Source organism: Delphinus delphis, chromosome 5, assembly GCF_949987515.2.
Source record: "Delphinus delphis chromosome 5, mDelDel1.2, whole genome shotgun sequence".
Lineage (NCBI taxonomy): Eukaryota > Metazoa > Chordata > Mammalia > Artiodactyla > Delphinidae > Delphinus > Delphinus delphis.
This window is the reverse complement of record NC_082687.1, coordinates 107,738,806-107,762,804: the sequence shown is the minus strand read 5'-3', so window position 1 is coordinate 107,762,804 and position 23,999 is coordinate 107,738,806. Positions and strand designations below refer to the sequence as shown.

Below are 23,999 nucleotides of genomic sequence, written 5' to 3'. Positions count from 1 at the left end.
TGACAATTCTCCAAACAACCTTACAAGGTTAAGAAATGTGCCCATGGTCACACAATAGGTAGGCCGCAGAGCTGGGATCTGAATCAAGGTTCCGAAGGCCACACTGTAACCACTACCCCGGGCTGCGCTGTCCAACACAGAAGCCACTAGCCACACAGGACTAGTTAAATTAACTGAAATTAAGTAAAATTAAAAACTCAGCTCCTCAGTTGCACCAGTCCTATCCCAAGTGTTCAACAGCCCATTCACAGAGCACCTACTCCCTCCCCAACCACCTTGCTTCCTTAGAGCTGGCCCAGCTTGTGCAGATTGACCCGTGGCTCATCTCCGCTGTAGTCCTTAAGTCAGCAATGGGTAAGACTTTAACAATGGTGGCAAAAAGACTCATGTCCCCAAGGGCTAATTAGTGATAAGACTCCCAGGAAACTAGGTCTTGTCATCAACCAATTTAAAAGGAAAATTCCCCTCCCGTCCCCTTGCCCATCTTGGTTAAATCCTGAGGATACGTTTAGTGAAGCTGCCCCAAGTTCACATGGAGCCAGCCTAGTTTAGCCACAATCAATGACAAGTCAAGCCCTACCTACTTCATCACAGTTTGCCAACAGCTTTGGCAAAAACTGTGGAAAAGGTAGATACATTTTTTATTTCATATTACAGGTAGGTGTTATACTCAGTTCAAGCCATAAGTAATAGGACACATATAGCCTAAAACAAACATCAATGATGCAAGATAACAGCACAACTGAGATGCCTCTCAGGGTCTGGAGAGACCCCACAGAACCACTGGCTTTGGAACGTCTGTGGACCAGTGGTACGTAAAAGAGGGGCAGGTTAGCAGAAACAAACCTGCCCAGAGATGACAGTAAAGAGTAATTCTAAACCACCATCATGATGTGATTCTGGAAACCAGGCAACTAAAAACTCAAAGTTGAAAACCAAAGAGGAAAAGAAAGAAACAGAAGAGAAAAATGCAAAGGAAAAAAGGTTCATATCCCAAAGAAAGATTTCCAAGGAACACTTCTAAAAACGATAAGACAGGTTTTAGATGGAAGTTAATTAACAACAGCGTCTCCCTGAGAACGCTGCACTTAGGACTGCGAGTCTGAGCCTGCGGGGCCTGTAGGCCGCATAAGCACCGCCAGCGCCCCAGAGACTGGAACCGAGAAAAGGAAACACTGCCAGGATCGGAAGGCCTGACAACCACAGCAGGGCAATGGGGGTAACGGAATGAGTTATCTTGATAAAAAAACAGAGGAAAGAAGCAAACTTGCCCTGTCGGCACAAACACAGGCTGCAGGCAGCAGCAGGTCAAAGTAAAATAACACCCCGAAAGCTAAACACACATCAGTCCAGACCAGGTTTCTCCCTAAGTAACAACAGACCAAGGCCCATCTTGCCAACACCTCAAATCACTGGACACAAATCTGAACCTCCAATTCAGTAAATTCAAACTAAAAAAGCAAGAGCAAGTTTAGAAACTGTGCAGGAAAGACCACACTGTGAGACTGTTTTCTTTAGAAAGGCTCTTGGCTGGTGTCTGGAAACATACATTTGGAGAGGGTTCCTGCTCGCGGTATGTAAACTGTGCAATATGGTTTACACTCACAACTGCTTTCCTTCTGAGAGTCTGAAATTCTGGTGCTTGCCAGGAGGAGGGTGCCTATGTGACCAGCCCCAATAAAAATCCTGGGCTCTGGGTCTCTAGTGAGCATCCCTAGTAGACAACATTTCACATGTGCTGTCACAACGTGCTGCTAGAGGAACTAAGTGTGTCCTGTTTGAGTTCACTGGGAGACGACTTGAGAAGCTGGCACCTGATTTCCTCTAGACTTTGTCCCACACGCCTTTTCCCTTTGCTGGTTCTGTTCTATATCCTTTTCCTGTAATAAGTTATAGCCACCATGGTGATGACTCTATGCTGGTCCTGTAAGTAAATCACCAAACCTGGAGAAGCGGGGGGAATTTGGTGAGGAACCCTGACACAGAAAACTAAGAAAATAAATCTCAAATTCCAGATGCAGCTGGTGATGAAACTGAACTGCTTTGAGGCAGGCAGCACTGGGGGGCAACAGCTGAAGGGAGGTGTGATGACCACTGGTCGGGCACCTCGTCTGCAAGGTGGGGCAAGCAGAGGTGCTGGCTTGGGGACCTTCCCTTTTTGTCTTGGTTCCTCTGTCTGACAGTCCGTCTGGAATAACACAAGTGGTTTTCACCTTGCTCCTCTTAACCTCTGACCTAGGTCATCCTTTCAATAGGCCAGACAGGATTCCTCAGGTTCCGCCTTTTGCCCAGGTCCCAATCCACTCTTCCGCACTTCACCTCCAGCATCACTCGGGCTTTTTTGCTCCTCAAGGGGTTGGGGAGGAAACTTCAAGTACATTTGGAACAAGACAGTGCCAAAGCTGAAGGGAATAGAGACAAAGAAAGACAGCAAGGGACTTCGCTAGTGGTTCAGTGGTTAGGACTCCGTGCTTCCACTGCAGGGGACACTGGTTTGATCCCTGGTCGGGGAACTAACATCCCGGAAGCTGCAACTGGCGACCAAAAAAAAAAAAAAAGACAGCAAAGGCAGTGTCTTTCTGCTTTAAAACTTTATAATCCCACTGAGAAAACATGAAGGAAAAAAAAACACTCAACAATACAAAGCTCCATATGTGGGATGTCAAAGAAAATAAAAACCACATGGTGAAGAATTCTGTCAGGCAACAGATCTCAGAAAGCCGGGTAAGAAGAGTACACCTGGAATGCGCCATCTTCCCAAGGAACAAGGTATTAACCTTAAAGAGGTGGAGCAGAATAAGTGAAGGAGGTGGTATCATGCCGTCTCTCTAGAAGGCCTCCTTCAGAGTTATTATAATCGTGTTTGTGACAGTCACAGGGCATTTTTGGTTATGTGGCAGATAAGCCATAACGTTATCCTTATGATTACTTTTTTTAAGTTGCAAGCAGAACCAAACCTAGAGAGGAAGCAACCCTCAAAAATTCAAGTGAACCAAGAGAGACTTACAAAAACACTAAAATTCAACTGGGAAAAACCCTGGCCAAAAAGCATTTTCAGCCTAAATGCTGACTTTCCACTCCTATCCAAAGTCCTCTGATAAACACCGCCAGCTGCCCACCCACACTCCCCCCCCCCCCCCGCCCCAGTCCCCCACCCCGGCCATAAGGAGACACTGGGCAATTCAGTCACTACCTTGCTCATCCTGGCGTCTAAATGAGCACACTAGAGATGATACAGTATGTAGACAGCAGCCAAAACCAGCTATTAAATCAAGGCTCTCTAGGCAATGTTCCAGAAGAGCAAAGTGCATGTGTCAAATGACCCATGTCAAAGTTACTGAGGGTGTAAAATTTTTGTTTACTTTCTCATCTCAACCAGAAGATACAGGATGTGCAAGGAGGGGCCGAACCTCAGAGAGAAAGAAGACAGACAGATCTTCCCAGTGTCACTGATCACATCCTCCTCTGCAAAACTTCCCTCAGCCCCACCGTGCCTCAATGGTCTGAAAGAGGCTGCTCTTGTAGAAACTTTGTTCAATTTTTTTCTCTACCTCAACTGACTGCAGAATTTTCTACAATTTTGGGCTCTCCAAAATGCCTAAACTGGTATTTCTGGTGTAGTAAGAAAGCAACAATTGTATAATCTAAATGGTTATCCCTTTAACAATTTCTACTTCAGCTTTTCTTACCTTGGCTAACTCATAAAGCTTCAAGAAAATACGAAGGAAATCTTATGGTAGAGTCATTCCACAAATATAGTTAGAGAAGGACATTCTGGTTTAAACCCAAAGTGGATATGGTTAGTGGGGAGTTCCCTGGTGGTCCAGTGGTTAGGACTTGACACTTTCACTACCGTAGCCTGGGTTCAATCCCTGGTCAGGAAACTAAGATCCCGCAAGCTGTGCGGCACAGCCAAACAAACAAACAAACAAAAAACCCAAAGTGGATTTGGTTCGGACTGAGTAGAGAAAATACGAGTGAAAAAAGAGAAATTTACATTCTTGAAATATTTTCCATCTCATGGTGGAGCTCTTGGTTGCATAGCAGTAAACTGCCGTTACAGCACAGCTTCAAATGATTTCAAAGAAAGCAGTTATTTTCATCCTACCCACTTGTAGAGAGTAACCCAACCTAATGCTAAAGTTCCTTGCAATCATTTCTTGCAGACATACCCAAGAGACACAACGTTGGCAGTATCTTGAGGGCAACTTCCTGTCCTATTCATCTTTGCAAACCCCAGTGCCTGGTCTGTGGTGGGCACTCAATGTATATTTGTTGAATAAGTAAATGATCAAACTACATCTAGACCACTGCCTGGTATGTATTACATGCCTGATAACATTTCCACAGGATGAGTCTAATGTTCTTTGATTCTATTCATCTACTCCAAGTGGGGCTGATATTCCTCTCCTACTCTGTGTGTCTAAACGGGCTACCACTGGGATAGAGTCAGGATGCAGGCAGCCTGTCCCTTGCCCCCCTGCAATCCATGTCCAACCTGAAAGCTGCATGACTCTCATCCCAGGCTGGCTCAGTAAGCTGATGCAACCTTAGGCATGGCCAGCAGTCAGATCTTCATTCATGGCTTCAGCTACACGCGGGTTTGAAGGCAAAAACCAGAAAAAACAGAACAGGAAGTGCTGTGTTTTTCTTGGAAGCCAAGTAACTGCACTGGGGTATACAAACAATCTGGACAGTGGGGAAGCTGTCAAATAGTTTGGATGAAAAAAATGCAGATTATTAGGAAACGCTTTCCACCAAATGACCAGGGGTCACAGACGAGAACTTTGGCCTCTCAGAGGTGAGCACTTTTGCTCCCCCGCGCCAACACCCGCACTCCCCTGGGGTGGAGGGCAAGCACCATTTAGAGTCCCGTGCTGAGCACGGCTCTACGTGCGTTCCCTTTACTACTACTGCCTCCTCGTGGCTCAACCCCGTGTCGCGGCTGCTCCAGGCCCTGGGACAAGGTGAGGAACAAAACAAATCCCCTCCTCTCAGAGAGCTTTCACTGCTCATAAATTACCCCGTTTGGTCTGCACAACAGCCTTTGGGGGAGGCACTGTAACAGTAAGCAAAGTCTGGATGTGATGGGGCTTTGACGCTAGGGCCGCCTGTATCCAAGCTCACGTGCTGGCTGTTCCTGACCCCGAAAGGCATGGCTGGGTCTGAGGGGAACAGTCTGAGACAGCTCTGAGCTGGGCAAGGGCCAGACTCTGGAGCCCGTCTGCCAACTGTGAGACAGAAAAATTCCTTAACTCCCAGAGGCTGTCTCCTCACCCATAAAAATGGGCAGCAGAGCTGTTGAGAGGATTAAGAGTTAATATACACTAGGGACTGTGCCTAGCATATCACAACAGCTTAACGATTTTACTCTAGGCAGGCCCCTTCCTCCTTCTGCAAGGGTCCAAGGCCTAATGCTGGATCCAGGTACAGACTCCAAAGGTAAATTACTTTATTTTGCTTTTAAAATTACATCTTCTGATCTCACGACTTGTTCCCTTTTTGGTTTTCATTTTCAGGTTTCCTCTTCTGCGTCCTTCCATTTTTACAAACAGGCTAGGATCTCTCTTCATTTAAAAAGAATGTTTAGGGACTTCCCTGGTGGCACAGTGGTTAGGAATCCGCCTGCCCAATGCAGGGGACACGGGTTCGATCCCTGGTCCGTGAAGATCCCACATGCCGCGGAGCAACTAAGCCCATGTACCACAACTACTGAGCCTGCGCTCTAGAGCCCGCGAGCCACAACTACTGAAGCCCGCATGCCTAAAGCCCGAGCTCCACAAGAGAAACCACTGCAATGAGAAACCTGAGCACCACAACAAAGAGCAGCCCCTGCTCAATGCAACTAGAGAAAACCCGTGAGCAGCAATGAAGACCCAACACAACCAAATTAATTAATTAAAAAAGTAAGAATGTTTAAAAAGCAGGAGGGACACCCACAAGCTTCCTTAGCCACCTGAAGCTGGCCTTTGCTTCACCACAGAAGTCTTTCAATTACTGGGGGGGCACAGTGGTATGTGGAGTGCGAGTTCTAGAACTGGACTTCCTAGATTGAAACCCTGGCTTAGCCACTTACTGCATAACTTTGGACAAGTTATACAGCCTCTTTATCTATGATTTCCTGATCTGTGATAAGGAAAACAACAGTGCCCATTTCATAAGATTGTTGTGAAAATTAAAGAAGTTAAAGCGTTTAAAGCGTATAGACCAATGCCAAGCACAAAGAAGGTGCACAATGCTTGTTAGATGTCACTCTCGTCACTACACTTTGCACTCTCACTTTCCCCCTGAGCCATGCAATTCCTAAACCCTAGCGATGAGGCTTCCTCCACCAGTACTGTGGTATGAATGTACAGATAACTTATCAATGGTCTTCTAAGTGCTAAAGCCAATGCCTGTTCTTTGGCTCCATATTCTACTTTTCCACAGCCCTACACACTGCCAGCTAAACCATCCTTTTTGAAACTCTCCAATTTCTTACCTCTATTTTTTATCTGTTCCTTTTAGCCATATTAATTCTCTCCATCTTCTCAGCTTTTGAACAAAGGTATCCTTCAAGGTTCTGCTGTCAGTATTCTTTTTCTCTGTCTTTATAGCCTTTCTTTCTGGAATCTTAATCATTCGCGTAATTCCAGCTATGTATGAAACCAGCATATTCTGTCCTAAGCTACAGTCAACACCTTGACCCTAAAAACCAATTCTCCTTGACCTTCATTAATACTACCACTATCCTGAGGGTCACAATTTGCTGGACAACACTTTTTTCTTAACCTCAACCCTTAATTACGTCCAAAGAAATTATATCCACTATTCAAGGCCCATTTCAAAAGCTACCCTCTCCATGAAGCCTTTTTCCAAATGAATGTCTTCTTTCCTCTGTTTTGAAACCTTAGACCTAGACTTTTACTGCTGTTATTATGCTGCTTCACACCAAAGTCAGCTGTGTCACGTGGATCTTTGTCTAATGATCTCTGCTCTTGGATCTGAATCCCTTGATAGCAAACACTGATCTGGTCCCTGTGTCCCCTAGCACTCATCACTTGCACACGGTGGTTGTCCGATAAATAACTGCTCAATACCAGGTGCCTAGAGCACAGTGACCTGAGCCCGTGCTCTCCTCCGGCCACACACTTCTCCCTTACGCTGCTTCATGGCTCCACGACCCTGCCCTTAGGTTCCCTCCACCAGAAAGCACCTCTGCCTCACTGTTGCCTGGGGGACTCCAACTCGTCCTTCATGATCCAAGAGAGGCCCTCTCTCCTTTAATGAAAGCTCTCCCAACCTCTAGCAGAGGTGGTCACTCCTTTGTGCCTCTACTGATTTACAGATACAGCAGGTCTTTCCTGCAGGACTCCAAATACAGAAAGAAAATAGAGTGCGGAGCTGGTGAGAGCCACCAGCTACCAATGGCCACTCAGTTATGTAACGGTAGCCAGAACCCCAGGATGTGAATACAACAGAGGAATCAAAAACAAATGGTCATAAAACAAATGGTCATAAACAATTTCATGTTGTAAAAATCTCACAAATTTCAGAATGAAGGTCATAAACCAATGAGTATGTAGGAGAAATTCCAGATGTGAAAGATAAATTAGACATGAAAAAGCTGACCAACACCAACTCCTGATGATGACTCAAAATAATACCTAGAGACCTTTTCAAAAGAGCTGCTGTATCATCCACTTCTTCAGAGTCTGAAGTAGCTGTTACCACAAATCCCAACATAGGGTGGTTCTGGCACACTCCTAACTGCAATCCAACCAAAATTTCCAGTAAATATAAATTTCATATACATATATGTGGTGTAATGTATACATATGCCTTTTTATAACATGTACTTTTTTAATGTTCCTTTTCCCTCACCCTAAGAAGATATATCTTATATGTAATGTTATATCTTAAGTGTCTAAAAGCCATATCTTAAGGTATTTAAACCACTAAAACTTTCATCTGTATCAGGTGACATCCCAGATATGATAAGCAGGCGATCTGTGCCTTTATGACAATTAACTGTTCATACTTGTGCTCCTTCCTCTGGACAGTGAGCAATTCAAGAGCAGCAGCCACATGTTACCTTCAACTGCCCCAGTGCCTGGCACAAAGGGACACAATATTCATGAAAAGAAGGCATGAATAATAGCTGTATTTTTTAAAAGCGTCAATTTGTAAATTATCTTAGGAATAAGTTCTCAAGAAATCATGACTGGTTTTGCTACTAGAAACTCTTTATAACAAATTTTACAAACCAAGTTATTTTAGAATTATGAAAAATCACACTCTTAGTTTGAAAAGGATAGGAAGAAAAAAAGAGTTAATAACTGGAGCCTTTAGTCAATTACCAAGTGAAAAAAATGCCACAAAAATGCCTGGTATTTTGTGAGCAGTCCAACCGTTTTCTGGCACTGGTGGAGATGCCAGGCAAAAGGGGAACTGGAGGGCAACCGCCGTGTAATATGACCACCTCTGTAATTTCAAAACTGGATTTATGCTTAATTTCCTCCAGCATGTCAATGTGTCCTGTACCATTTATCAAAGGGGCTGTGGGCACACACAGCCCCTTTGACGGACAGGATGTGTCCGTCCATCCTGTGAGGGACACGTGCGTGAGCCAGGTCAAGGATGACCACAGACATGTGACATAGGTTCATCTTCAGGTTTCTCTTCAACGTATGTTTCTTCTCTATCATAGAAGGGAGAAAGTGAGGCACCTTAATTTCTCAACTACTGCAAGGTCAGAGATTGGCAAAAGTATTTACTGTTCAGCTTTATTAGCTACAGATGATCAAGATCCTCAATTTTTAGAGCAGGAAGATCAGTGTGGTGGCTTTCACACTTTTTAGCCATGAAATCCTTCCTCCTAAGAATGTATACAGAAGAACAATACATAAAGTATGGGTCAAGGAAGAGGGCTTTGGGAACCACCAAGGAGATTCACTGAACTCCTAACCCTAAAGTCAGTCAGAGCATAGTGTAAAAACCTCTGATCTATTCACATCTGTTAGGATGGCTATTATTAAAAAAACAAAAACAAAAACAAAACCATAAAATAAGTGTTAGCAAGGATATGGAGAAATTGGAACCCTTCCACACTGCTGACGGGTAAAACAGTACAGCCACTGTAGAATATGGTATGGCAGTTCCTCAAAAAATTAAAAATAATTACCATATTATCCAGCAATTCCACTTCTGGGTACATACCCAAAAGAACTGAAGCAAGACTGTAACACAGTTACAACTGTAACACAGTTGCAGACCATGTTCATAGAAGCATTATTCACAATAACCAAAAGGTGGAAGCAGCCCAAGTGTCCATCAATGGATGAATGGAAAAACAAAAGGTAGTGTGGACATGCAATGGAATATGATGCCATTAAAAATATTCCAATGCAATATTATTCCCTAAAAAGGAAAGAAATTCTGACACATGCTACAACACAAATGAACCTTTAAGATTTTTAGGTGAAATAAGGCAGTCACAAAAGGACAAATACTGTAGGATTCCTCCTATAGGTAGTATCTAGAACACAGTCAAATTCAGAGACCGAAAAGTAAAGCAATGGCTGCCGGGGGCTGGGGGAAGGGGAGATAGGGAGTTATTACTTAACAGGCATGCACTTAAATGCCACTGAACTGTACATTTTTAAATGGTCAAAATGATGTCTTACTTTATGTATTTTTTACCACACACACACAAAACCTTTAATCCAACACAACACCTTCATTTTACTGAGAAAGAAACATTAACTAAAGCAAAAAAATTATTCACCTAAGATCACATACAGGCACTAAAGTGTTCTATCCAAAACATAATTCTGTAAAAGGCACTTCTGTCTACATTACTAACTCCATTAAACTTTTCAGTGGCTCCCATGACCACAGAATAAAAGTTCTTACACATGGCATGCAAGGCCCTCCAGGAAAGTGACCCACCTCCTCTCCAGACATGCTGTTCACCGTCGCCTGAGACTCTAAGACCACCACAAGGCTCGTAGTTGCCCACACCTGCTACTACTGCCTCTCACCTCCAGGACTTTGTACTGCCCATGCCTCCTCCCCAACTTCCCCTTATTAACTAAGCCTGAGTATCACTTCCAGATACTAAGCATCCCCACCCCAAGATCCTCTTCGTCCCAGGCACAGCATCTGTGTTCCAGTAATACCCCTGCATACCCTTACCATCCACCCACCATGGTGTGTGATGATCACCCATTTAAGTGCTGTCTCCCCGACTCCTGGATTCTGACTAAATGTCATTCTATCTTTGTCGGCTGAATAGACCCTGCATGGCTGGGGTGGGCCCTCAGGAAATGTTGACTGAATAAATACATCTGCTGGGAAAAGCCAAGATGAGATTAGGTCTCCTGAAGGTCCAAGGCTCTCTTCATAGGGTTGCTTAGGGCCTCCCCTCATAATGTGAAAATAACTATACTGGAGTTCCAGTTCAAGACAGTACAGTAGGAAGATCCTGAACTCACGTCCTCCCATAGACACGCTGAGTCTACAACTACATATGGAACAATTTCCTCTTTAAAAAAACCTAAAGAGGGGCTGAGTGATGACTACACGTCAGGCAAAAGAGAAGAAAACCACAAGGTAGGTAGGAGAGGCTGGGATACAATCTCATCATAAACCCCATGCAGGGAGGGACCTTGGAACCTGGAGCTTCTCCCTGAAGAGCAAGGGGCTTGCACCCACATCAGGCATCCCAACTTTTGGGTCATACACTTGAGATGACCCTCCAAAACTTCTGGCTTTGAAAACCAACAAGGTTCATGTCCCAAGGCCCACAAGACTCTAGCAATCTGAGAAGCCACTCTTAAAAGGCTCACGTGCTCGGGTTCACACACCCCAGGGCCCAGCTCAGAGGCAGCTGATCACACCAGACTTAAAATAAAGGAAGCTGACCTGCTTATATTAAAGCGTCAGCCTGAAGGGCAGGCATCTAATTTCACACACACATCTAGAAGCCGGCTGTAACACTCTCCAGGTATGGAGACCGGTAGGCACCACCTCTGCGCTCTCCCTGTGCCATTCTCCAGAGCACCAGTGTCTCCTGGTGGGAAACTTCTGCATGTGTCTGGTGCCCCAATTTTTGCGGCCGCTGCTAAGCAGTGCCTCTTGATTGCCTGCCTCTGGAGGCTAGGTGAGTTTGCATTCCTGGCCCCGTAGGACTGTAATAATTAGTGTCACCCAGAAAGGAGCTCATACCCATCTGGCACCCCACTTTTTGCTACTGCTGCCAGGGGACACCTCTACATCGCCTGGCTCTGGTGGTCAGTGGGGTTTATGTTTGTGGTTCCCACAGGACTGTAACCAACAGAGAAAGTTCTTAAAGGGCTACCAGAAAAGAGCTTATACACTCATCCGGTGCCCTAATTTCTGTGGCTGCCACTCAGGGAACACTTCCAGATCACCTGGCTCTGGTGGCCAGAGGGGCTTTAATGCCTAAGGTTCCAAGGTCTGTATGTATCTAATTACTTCTAAAAGCTGATGCCTGAGGGCCTGGCTTCCAGGTGGCCTGAATCTAGATGCTGAGATTCTTCCCTTTGGGACATTAACAGGACTTGGCATATCCTCAACTACTAAGAGCTGTTAAAAACATAACAGCGTACTTGGATAAGCACAGAGGTTGGAGACAACCAGGAGCTGAGGCAGGGATGAACAACAGGGTTCACCTTCTACATGAGGTCACTCCTTCAGGGCTGGGAGACGTGATTGTTCCTTCTACCGTTTAGAGTCAAGCAAACTGAAGAAACAGAGGATTATGTTCCAAATGAAAGAACAAGATAAAACCTCAGGAAAAAACCGTAACAAAGCAGAGACAAGTAATGTACCTGATAGAGTGCAAAGTAGTGGTCATAAAGATGTTCACCAAATTGAGCAGGAGAATAGATGAACACAGGGAGAACTTCAACAAAGACATGGAAAATAAAGAAAGTACCAAACAGAAGTCACAGAGCTAAAGAATACAATAACTGAACTGAAAAAAAAGCTATAGAGGTTAAACAGCAGAACAGATAAAGCAGAAGAATGAGTCAACTAGAAGACAAAGCATAAAACTCAACCAATCAGAGCAGCACAAAGAGAATGAAAAAAAGTGAAGATAGCTTAAGAGACTTATTGTACAACATCAAGTATACTAACATTCACGTTACTGTGTCCTAGAAGGAGAAGAGAGGGAGAAAGGAGAAAACTTATTCCAAGAAATAATGGCAGAAAAATTCCCTAACCTGGGGAAAAGAAACAGACATCCAGATCCAGTAAGGCCAAAGAGTTTCAAATAAGAAGAACCCAAGAGACCCACACCAAGACACATTATAATTAAAATGTCAAAAGTGAAAGACAAGGAGAGCTGCCCTGCAGATGCCGGACTTGCTGGCACCACGGGTGCGGCTGCCCTGCTGCACCTGTGACGCTGGGGCAGAGAGGAAGCGGCTACTTCTACGCTCAGTGCTCAGAAGAGTGGGCGCTTAGAATGCTTTGTAGCCAGACACCACCAAAAGCTGCGTGAGAAAGCACCTTGTTTCCACGTGCACTTGCAGTGGGAGCTGTGCGCAGGCCCTTGAACACTTTGATATTCTTTTTCTTTATAAAATAAGGCTCGTCGCGAGAATTAAATGAGATATGTGTACAACCATATGGCAAGCTTTGGGCACAATGGGATTGACCAGGAGAGGGTCTCCTTATTGGAAATGATTGTTCTGTTGGTCTGTCTGGCGAGGACTTTTTAGGAATCCTTGGGCAAGTGTGACATGCATCCCTGGCTGAGGGCCGCTGAGCTGGTATCAAGGCCCTGTAGGGCCTCCAGGCCCTGTTCAGAGCAGGGTCCTAGGTGGGGGCGAGGGGGGCCCAGAGCCACCTGGTCCACAAGCACTCGTGCTCTGAGGACCCTGAGACGTGTCACTCTGGAAGGAAGGCCAGAGGTTCGCTCCTGGCATTTGTCCTGTTGATGAGGCAGAAGTGGGGCCCCTGTGTGGAGCCCCTCGATGGGCCAAATGTAACCCTATAAAATGATCATCCAAACCAGGGGCGTCCTGGTCTCCTTGCGGGCGGAGAGTGCATTTTGCTATTTCCCGAAATGTTTAAGTTGGAGGGCTGAACAAAAGCTGTAGGTCAGTGGCTCTCGACTAGGGGCAGTTTGTCCCCCTCCCAGGGCACATGGCAATGTGCAGGGCAGGAAAGGGGTAGCGGTGCTGCTGGCATCTAGTTGGTGGGGGCCAGGGCTGTAACTACATGTCCTGTGGTGCCCAGGACAGCTCCATAGTAAAGCTACAGGGTCCCAAATGCTGATAGGGCCAAGGCTGACAAAACCTGCTATAGAAAATATGGTTTGGGGGTGATTCACGGATTGGATTCCATTTCTCAGGTCCGTGGGCCCAGCTCGGTCCTGTGCAGCTGGTCAGTGGAATAGATCTGCAGGTGTGGCTCTTGTCACTCTAGGACTGGCTTCAGGACAGATCCTGCTGATGAGGCCAGGACACCATCCTCAGTTCTGCAGGACAGTGCACCGGAGTGGAGCCGGGGGGTGTGTGCCTGACTCACAGCACGGAGTCCACGCACACCCAGTCTGCCGGCAAGGGCAGTGGAGAGCCAGGGAAGTCATGGCCTTGGGAATGTCTTCTGATGAAAAAGAACCTGCAGGCTTATCAAATAACTTTTGTGTGGAACGTTGGTGTGCTGAAAAGCAGTTCTGTGTGCTTTCCCCCTTGGTGTGGATCAGCAGTGCTGAGGCAGCAGGCGTGATACAGAAGTGTGAGCAGAGATGGTCTGGAATCCCCAAACTCCAGGGAAACTAAAGGTGACAGCAAGCCAGTGAAGAGGACAGGAGTTGGGGCCAGTGGTGGTGGTGGCAGCCCAGCAGGCACCCCTCGTCTCAGGGCCCTAATCCTGGCTCCAGCCGGGTGGTCAGGGGAACTGCAAGGTCTTCTGGGCGAGCAGAGCCCACAGTCCTGAGCTGTTCTTCGCTGTGTTTGGGTCATCTCCCCACAACCAAGGGGGAGAAATCTAGATGAGGTTTAAGAATTAATGCTTTAAGAATGTGGATCTCATAGTTAAAACCTTGGAACACGTGTTTTCAGCACAAGGTGCTAAAGTGAACGAAGGATTTAACACCTTTTCAAGGAGGGTGTCTCCATCCATAGTGGGCAGAACTAGAGAATAAATGGGTGTTGAATAAAAAAAAAAAAAGACAAGGAGAAAATATTAAAAGCATCAAGAGAAAAACAACTTGCTACACACAAGGGAACCCCCAGTAAGACCAACAGCAGAATCTCTGTATGTTAGAAGGGAGTGGCACAATACATTCAGAGTGCTGAAAGAAAAAAACTTCCAACCAAGAATACTCTACCTGGCAAAGTTATTGCTCAGAGTGAAAGAGTTCATCACTACTAAACCAGCCTTACAAGAAATGTTAAAGGGACTTTAAGCTGAAAAGAAAGGGCACTAATTAGTAACAAGAACACATATGAAAGAATAAATCTCACTGGAAAGGTAAATATATAGTAAAGGTAGATTAATCATTTATAAAGCTAGCATGAATATTAAAAGACAAAAGTCGTAAAAGTAACTATGATTATAATAATTAGTTAAGGGATATACAAGATAAAAAGGTGTAAAATGTGACATCAAAAACATTAAATGGCAGGAGGGTATTAATGTTGAGCTTTAGAATGGGATCAAATTTAAGTCGTTATTAAATTAAAATAGACTGTACAAGTTGCTGTATGTAAGCCCCATGGTAACCACAAAGAAAATTAAAAGTCAATGCAGGGAACTGAAGATATCTGAAATATGAATATAAGAATTCATAATCAGAATCTATAAACATTTCCTAAAAATCCATTAGGAAAAAAAAGGACAACATGAGAGCTAAACAGGAATGAAATTTAATAGCATATTACACAAGAATATATCTATATGGCCAATAAACATGTGAAAAGAGGTTCACCTCACTAGTATCGTAAGCAGGGAATTCTAATAAAAATACAATGAAATGTCACTACACCCACCAGAATGACTAAACTTGAAAGGAACAATATAATCCTATAGAGCAAAGAGAATCTTCATACCCTGAAGGCAAAACTGTAAACTGGTATAACCACTTTGGAAAAATGTTTGGCATTATCTACTGAAGTCAAATATATTCATATCTTGTAATCCAGCAAGACTGTAATTGAAACTGAAATTGTGATTTCACCCAAGAGATATGTCCACACATGTATGTCAAAAGACAGGACCATGACTCTTCACAGCAACAGTGCTGTGCCGGTTAATTCCAGCAGGTCTAGAATTAGCCTGAGTTGTTTTGCTGAAGTTCCTGCACCACAATGACCCCTGGTCAAGGCATGAAACCTACTGATTTATAGTGTTGCTTTGTAAACTGAAGTCTAAAGTTTTGGGGTGGTTTGTACCAGCTTATCAGCATTGTTTGTTGATAAGAGTGATATTGATGATTCACACCTGATTTGATTTTAATTAATTATTGAATTTTCTCTTACTTAGAAAAGAATTTCATGTGTCTTGTTTGCAAGGAAATCAATCACACTCATTCTTCTCAAATTATTCAGTGATAAATTATCCCTAGCTTTCTGAGGAGATGGTAGTGGAAGAGTGGATCACAAAAATAAAGAGGTCTTTTTCCCTCCTCCCATAGACATGTTATTTTTTCAATAAATAAGGAGGACTCTCCCTGGCACTTTAATCTGAGTGCAAATAATCTGAATCAACCCACTGAGAACTCCTGTTTTATGTGATAGTGACCTACACTGTAAGACCTTGAGGACAAGCAGTCTGCAATGGAAAAAATTTTATTTGAAGGCTATGTCCTCAGCTCTATGACTTCTCTAGCCTTGGTGGAAAGCAGGCTTAGCCAGAGAGAAATATTTTTGGACAAGGGTGCTCAGAGCTGTAAAAATAGGTCCAGTGAACAGCACACTTGTCAAAGCCCCTGAGTACTCCAGCCACAGGGCCAAGGAAGCATGCCAAGCAGAAGCTTGCTGGATTTTTCTATTTTTGCAAACATACCACCAGATTTGAAGCCCCTTCTCTGAAGTGTAATTTGAGTGAAGAATTTGTGAGAATTACATCAACTGGTCCAGTGAGATGTTCCATGTGCCCCTACACTACAGGAGGGCTGCATTTCATCAACATTACATTCTCTCTGAAAAACGGCAAAGTTGTATGTACCATCTGCCAAACGCAAATTCTGACTTCTCGATCCTCAGAGTAAGTGTTTGGCCCAGAATAAGTACACGGAGTCGCTGCTCCCCATGAGGCTGCTGCGCCCCGGAGGCTGCTGTGCCTTTGCATCTAGGCCTGCCCTTGGTTCTCATGATTTGATCCAGGGAGGAAAAAAGTCATAAATCAGTTGCATCTCTCAGAGCTGGCAAGTCGGGGTTTATGACTGTCTCTGTGCAATGCCGTGAACTCTGCCATCAACACAAGCTATCTTCACAAACTTCAACAATCAGAAAAAGGCATTCCATTGAGGCTTTCGACCACCACCACAGATAGGTGGTTTGTACTTAAAACAGTTAAGTTCATTGGCTGGCCTCTTTTTTTAACTGAGATTTTTATATTTTAAATAGCATTTCTAAAAAGCCAAGGAAATGTGCCTCAATTTTTAAGTGAGCCTGTTAAATACACAATTTTTTTTTAAATTCAGTAAGCATCTGGGTTTGGTAATGTAGAGAAAATAAATTCTCTCCCTGGACCCTCCACTCCCATCTCCCACAAATTCTGGAAAGGAGATGGGATAACTGGACATGTCAGTGGCATCAACCAACTCTTAGTTATACTTAAGAATCTCTGAAAGATGTTGCCAGGATGCACACTTTCTGAGTAGAGGAGAGAGCTGCAATTCCAAACTGCTCTCTCGGAAGATTAATATGGCAATGGTTATTAGGATGAGTGTTTCTTTCCTATTAGATTCTGCTGAAATGAACCAATTAAGATGTTTCCTCAACAATTCAGGTATCAACGCCTGGTCTAGGAATTACAAAGTAAAGAACAGGGGAAACAGTTCTCCTCGGAGGAAAGCCTCAGAGCCTTCTGCTGTATGGTGGACACTCTGACAGAAACCCTGTCTTTGGAGTGCATGAAGTGGCTAGAAGATCAACAATGGCAATCACAGAGGGAGGAAACTCTTTGGGAAAGCTGGAGAGAACAAAGAAGTCTTGCCAGGTGAATTTGAGTCTATTATGGGCAGAAAGATAGTACCAGAGCATGGAGATGACTAGCAGGTGACTCTAACTTTGAATCTAGAGCTGAAGAGAGGTCAAGCTGATAACTGCTGATTCCAGATACCCACAAAAAATCCCCTTGCCCATGGAAGCCATACTTCTCCCCACAAGACAGCAGAGGCTAAAGGTGCAGGTAGAACTGTGGTCACTGCAGCCACAGGGATCTCCAGCAAGCAGAAGAGCAGTTGAGAGACCCGAGTTCCAGGCCCTGCTCTGCCTCTGACCCTTGACCCCAAGTGCCATCTCTGCAGGGATGAATATCATAATGGTCACATGAAATGACAGAGACATTAAAGTGCTTGGAACAGAAAAAAAATGTCACATCTGTAGAGTGTTTTTTAAGTGTCAGGCTCTGTTGCAAATGCTTTATGACTATGAACTTACTGTAATACCCAAATACAAGTGAACAAAGCACTAAGATTATCTCTCTCAACAGCCCACACAATTAGTCTTAAAATCTTTAGAACTGTTTGAACTCTCCATAGCTCCCTATCATATCTTCAAAGACAGTTAAGAGAATCTAAAATAAGAGAAGTCATCACCAGATTACAGCTGATGGAGCTACATAAAGGCAGCTAACATTTACTGAACAGTTACCATTGAAAACACTAGTACAGTCTAAGCACTTAGCTCATAGAACTCTCAGAACACTAAGTATTATTCGTAGATAAGGGAAGAAGCAGAGAGGGGTTAAGAGACTCGCCCAAGATTCCACAGCCAGGAGAGGAAGGGCTGGGATCCAAACTCCAGCAGGCACCTTACAGCCTGCTCACTTTCAGGCATGAGACCACCACTGAGCGGAAACTATCACATAGTCAGCATAACCTAGAGGGAGACAGAGAACAGAAAGCAGCAGCATTATCTTCCTGTGGTCCCAGGAGAGCTAGGCAGTGAGGTATGTGCCTAAGGCAGATATGGGGAGAAGAGAGAAGGAGGAGGAAAGGAAATGAGAAACTCAAGAAAGGGGCAGATAACAGTGAGGCGGATCTAGGAAACGGCAGAGAAAACCCAAAACCTGACTGAGGTACCGTTTCTGCTCTACAATATCCAAACATATTCTACGGCATTCATTTTTCTGCCCGTCAGCCCTACCTCTTCTACAGCATCTACAGCCACACCCCAAGTCCAAAGACTAACATGCTGACAGCAGCTGATTTTACTGTCCTAGTACATCATGGATATCAGAGAACAGCCCAATAAAGAAATGAGCAACAACACAGTAAATGAGGGAAGAACTTCACAACAAACACACACCCCGTACCCTTGAGGACAAAGTTAACACCTGGGAATAAAACTATTCCCTCCATGGGACTTCCCTGGTGGCGCAGTGGTTAAGAATCCACCTGCCAATGCAGGGGACACGGGTTCAAGCCCTGGTCCGTGAAGGTCCCACATGCCGTGGAGCAGCTAAGCCCGTGCACCATAACTACTGAGCCTGTGCTCTAGAGCCCGCGTGCCACACTACTGAAGCCCACATGCCTAGAGCCTGTGCTCGTCAACAAGAGAAGCCCCTGCTTCCTGCAACTAGAGAAAGCCTGTGCATAGCAATGAAGACCCAACACAGCCAAAAATAAAAGAAACAAAACAAAACAAAACACAACTATTCCCTCCATAAAGAACTCTGAGTCAAAATGAGAGCTTACAGCCATGTGACTGTGCCAACCTCCTGTGCTCCTAAAACTTCTCCTAGGCCACTGCACTGCTTTCAAACAAACTTCAACAGAGGCATACTCACTGTAGCGACAGAAAAGAATAAAGCTAAACAACACAAAGCAACTCTGATCATTCTTCTACTCAGCATCAGAAAGTTCAGAGTTGGGGGCAGGAAAAAGGAGATGGGCAAACAAATGCAGAGGCTGGGGAGAAGACTTCCTATCCACTTGAGTCCTCATCAAGCATCGCAGAGTACTACAAATGTCAGGGAAACGTGTACTTGTAGTTTAGAATACCCCTCCCCTTGTTTTAATAGCCTAGGGAGCTCTCCCCAGAAAAAATGTGCACTTTTTGCTCTTTAAGAAGAACAAATAAAAAAGCTTTCGGTGTGAACTCAGCTCCAATCTCCTTCTAGATGCAAACTCTCACTTCCTCAAAGAAGTATAGTGCACTAAAAGTAAGGTTGTTACCAGAGAGCCAAGAAATCCAGCCCCTAAAATGCCATTCCCAGAAAGCCCACTGGCTTCTCACTAGTAAATTAACAAAAGCTATAAGCTCTCTGGGCTCCTCATATGAAAAAAAGGCAATGCAAGAAGCAAAGCTCTGACTCATTCTATAAATTGAAGAGATGCACAGCTAATAACTTCTTCCTTTTTTCCCTTCTTTACAAAGCAAAAACCAACCTGTCCCCCACTCAAGGGTCAATTACTGCTGGAAGCTTCTTTGCTGGCCTAAGTATCCAGCTGAAGATAAACTGGCAATCAGACCCAAGTCAGAATAATGGGCAAACACACACAACAAGTTAACCTTACTTAAATATTAACCCACAGTTTTTGTTTTTTGTTTTTTTAATTTAAAACAAGCAAAAGTAATGACAGGCAAAGTAGATACTCTTAGAGAATACAAATATACAAATGGCCTGTGCTCTGATCAACTATGTATAATTAAACACAAACCTCACTCGTCTTAAATTGCTTAATTGCTTGAGAAATGTGTCAGGCTCCCACAAAATCTACTCAGTTTTTTTTTATCCTACTCAGCATGAACTGGAACATATGGCAAAAATGATAAATTTTTTTAAAATATTAAAAATGTAAACAGAACTACACCTTGATTAAAATTAAAACTACTTCATGGGACTTCCCTGGTGGTGCAGTGGTTACGAATCCGCCTTCCAATGCAGGGGACGCGGGTTTGATCCCTGGTCAGGGAACTAGATCCCACATGCATGCCACAACTAAGGAGCCCGTGAGCTGCAACTAAGGAACCTGCTGGCTGCAACTAAGGAGCACATGTACCACAACTAAGGAGCCCGTGAGCCACAACTAAGGAGTCAGCCTGCTGCAACTAAGACCTGGTGCCACCCCCAATTTTTTTTTTAATTAAAAAAAACCCTACTTCAGAAAGAGTTCTGGAGAGTGAAGCTAAGTGTGAATTAGTAGCATAAACTTAGATGTTACTTTGTGCTTGTGTTTTTAAGGCTTTACTAAGGAGGATAAAAAGTGCCTTCCCTCTTTTCAGAGGTCCCTGAACAAACTGCAGTCAACAACTGGCATTTGCCTTCAAGATTAAGCAAGATGGAACAGAATCAAAACCAGTGCTCTCCATCTTAACATCACAGGCCTACCATAGCAGCAAGGATCAGAGATGGGAGTGGCATGAGGGGACAATGACAAAAGGACAAGGATAACACCAAGGTGGTAATAACCCTGAAGGCAGCTAACATTCTGTGAGACCTTACTAGATGCCACTGTGCTAAGTGCTTGACGTGTGCTACTTCATTCAATCCTCTCCATACTCCCAGGAGGCTAGTCCTACCTCAGAGATTAGTAAAGCAAGGCACAGAAGTAACTTTTCCATGTTAGCACAGAGCCAGCATAGACCATCCCAATTCCCCACAGTGAACTGGATCCAATCTACAGTCAAACCACACCAACTAATAGCTGTGGCACTAAATAAGCAAAACAGATTTACCCTGTGACAAAAGCTGTAGGTCAAGGAGCATGAAGAATGAGGCAGTACTGCCTCGAACAGCATGCTGCAGGATGGAGTACAAAAATGGATCAGCTAAACAGCCGAAACCAACCAACTGGCTGAAAGTGGCACACAGAGATATAATGCAGGAAAGTGCGGTTCCCCTCCACAGGATTAAAGCTGTCACCTACAGCGGCTGAGGCTCTTTTAAACCTTGTTATGTAAGGACAGAACTACCGTTCCCTAGGATTGTCCACTATTTAAATCTTTGGTCCTTATCAACTTCTTGAATGACAATTCCATTATATTTCCAATGTGTGGGGTAAATAGCTTTCTTTTTTACCCCTTAGGTTTCAAAAGGCACGCCACCCTGGTCCAACTACTCAAGGATTTGATCCACAAGTCTGAATGCCCATCATTGTCAATCTCCTCCCTCCTTTCTCAGATGAAAGCTCCAACACCATACCCATAATTTTAGGTGTTACGTGTGTGCCTTTTTGTGCAACATAACACTTTTTGGGCCAGTAGTGGATACAGTACTCCAAGAACTGAGCAACCTGAATTTGTACAAAAGTTGAAGTGATGCTTTCTACTTAGTTTCTAATCCTCTTCCACTGATGTCTTCAAAGGACCATCAACAATAGTTTCTGGACCCATTTCCTATATTGTTATTGGGGGCTTAAGGCCCTAATACCTTGTCACTAAGATGTTGTTTAGATGTTTTTAAACAAATACATTATTTTATACCTGCCCTGTGAGGTATTTTATACCTGCCCTGTATACCTGTGAGATATACAACAAATCTCACTCTCACAGCATAGGGAGATTTGGGTGGAGCAGGGAGATACAAATGCACTCAACCTAAACTTTCTTTTAAGTATCATGTAGTATAATAAACTTTCATGTTAAAAGGACATACTTCTCCCATCTCACGTATAATAAAGATTAATGGGACACCATAACCCAGCAGCCAGGGCATGTACACAATAAAAAGGGCAATATATGTCCAAAAACATGATCTGAGAAGAAATGGGAGTCAGAAGGATAAAACATTAATGAAATACAGATTTTAGAAGAAAATGCAATCAAATTAATATGTTGCAAAAAACCTGCAGTCTGGGAAGTTTTAAGATATATAATAATAAGAAAAGATTTTTCTACAAAGCAAGCATAGAAGCATAGACTTGGCTGGAAACAGACACTACAAAAATTAAACTCCTTCACGATCATAGCCACTGAACTTGAGTTCTCCCCTAAGAAAAATTAGATAAATGCCTCCCCGGTCCAACAGTACAAGTAACAAAGGGCCGACATGCTAAGCATATAATCAGCTAGGATATGAAAATCACGGTTCCCCAATACGAGTTGGAATATAAACGCTAAAACCCAATCAGTAAAAACACAAGGATCACAGTACCTAGGTAACAGCTGCACAACTGACCCTGAATGACAGCTTAGTTGGAACCGCGCGGAGTCCTGAAGATGCACACTGAGATTAGCGACTCCTTCAGAGCCCTCAACCGCTCTGCCTCCCCCTCCCACTCTACCCAGCGCCAGAGGGCACTAGGTCAAAGACTTCTTGCGCAGCACTTGGTGGAGTCCCAGCGCCTCACAAGCGCCGATTAGGTAACGTTACCAAATGCTGCAAAAGTGCTGACTACTATTATTCTTTGTAACTCAGCAAGCACACACTGGGAGAGGAGAAAAGACCATTTAGAGAGCAGAAAACTGCTCTGACAACGGCTGCAGAATTATAAAAAACTAATAAAATTAAAACATCGCAGTGCGGGTCTCTGGAAGCCAACCGCCGTAAACTGAGGCTCGGCCCAAGAACACTAGATCTTTGGGGGACTGCAGACTAACAGGCCCAGACATTTCAACTACACGGGGGAGGGTCGGGGTGGAAATTCCGCGGGGCTCGCGTGAACGCTGGCCTCCGGGCCTGACAACCCCCGCCGGGTCGCGGCACCGCCAGGGTGGGGCAGCAAAGCGAGCGGGGAGCGCTGCCCGAGGACTGCCCACCTGGGCGATGCCGGCGCCCATCAGCCCGCCGCCGATGACCGTCACATGCTTGACGAGGATTTTCTTCGCTGAGGCCGCGGCGGTGGACGAAGAGGACATGGAACGCACGAACTGCCTGGTTACGAAAGCCATGGTGCAGACGGCGAAAGCGGCAACAGCGACAAGACCTGGCGGAGAATACTCCCTCACGCAACACCTAAGAGCGAGCAGACCTCTGGAGGCGGAAGCCCAAGAGCCCCGCGGCCCGCGCGCCCTGGGCGACGCCGTGACGTATTCGACGGAGGGGGCGGAGCCTCGAGGCCCGCTTTCCCCATTGGCGGAGGCCGCAGGGACGGCGTTCGAACGTCCGAGCGCGGCGTCCAAGCTCACGTGGACTGGGGCGGGCCGCCGCCCTCCTCTGCAGAGCAGGTCTACCCGGGCTGTCGACGCAGCTGGTCGTGTGCCGTTGAGTGGTTAGTGTTCTGGTACCGGACCCAGTGCAAGCCTTTCCTCGCAAAAGCCACGGGCCCCTTGTAAGGGGAAGTCCGTGGTGTTGCCTTGTTAACTTCTCCCTTTTGATCCTTGTGCATAACTCGGCGCCGAATAAATACGTGTTATTTGGCTGTAGTGATGAGGAAGCTCAAAATGAGCACCTTCCGTACGTGTCACCATAAACCAAGTCTAGGGATTATTTTAACCCGCTGCATATTGTTCCTGCTAAAAACGGAAGGAAACAAACTGCTCACACCCAAAGCAAATGTCTAGTGACCCGTGAGTTCTAATGCAAAAATCAGGCCCACTAAGGGAAAGAGAAATTTAACCTTTAATTGCCCATTTCGACTCTACATGTTTATTAATGCAGGGAACATGTGGACAGTTTAAAGTCAAAGAGGAACCTTTGTGGAGTAACCGGTAATAATAGAAAGGCCAATCTTCTCCCTCGTGTAAATAATTTCTAGTTACTGTACCTTAGTAATATAGAATTTTTATTAATTTATTTATTTTTAAATATGTAATAAGGACCCACAGACTCACCATCCAAAGTCTGCCTCCTCCTATTGCAGGTAACTTACATAGTGAATCCTGTGTTCACCGTTGCTTTGCTTACCTCTCATTTTTATTTCTAATTCT

General features: G+C 44.7%; 1 protein-coding gene and 1 non-coding gene across 3 annotated transcripts in view; one reads left to right on the top strand and one right to left on the bottom strand.

The window, feature by feature from the left end:
* Positions 1-23,154, bottom strand: part of HADH (hydroxyacyl-CoA dehydrogenase) — a 47,562-nt gene extending 24,408 nt beyond the window's left edge. For both annotated transcript variants that reach the window (XM_060012860.2, XM_060012861.2), the window contains exon 1: positions 22,890-23,154. In XM_060012860.2, the coding sequence (XP_059868843.1) occupies positions 22,890-23,021 (132 nt within the window). In that variant the 5' untranslated portion in view covers positions 23,022-23,154. The remainder of the gene's footprint in view (positions 1-22,889) is intronic.
* On the top strand, positions 12,363-12,496 carry LOC132426358 (small nucleolar RNA SNORA43). The gene has a single exon (XR_009519656.1). It is a non-coding gene; the product is annotated as a small nucleolar RNA SNORA43 (small nucleolar RNA).
* Positions 23,155-23,999: the final 845 nt, after the last annotated feature.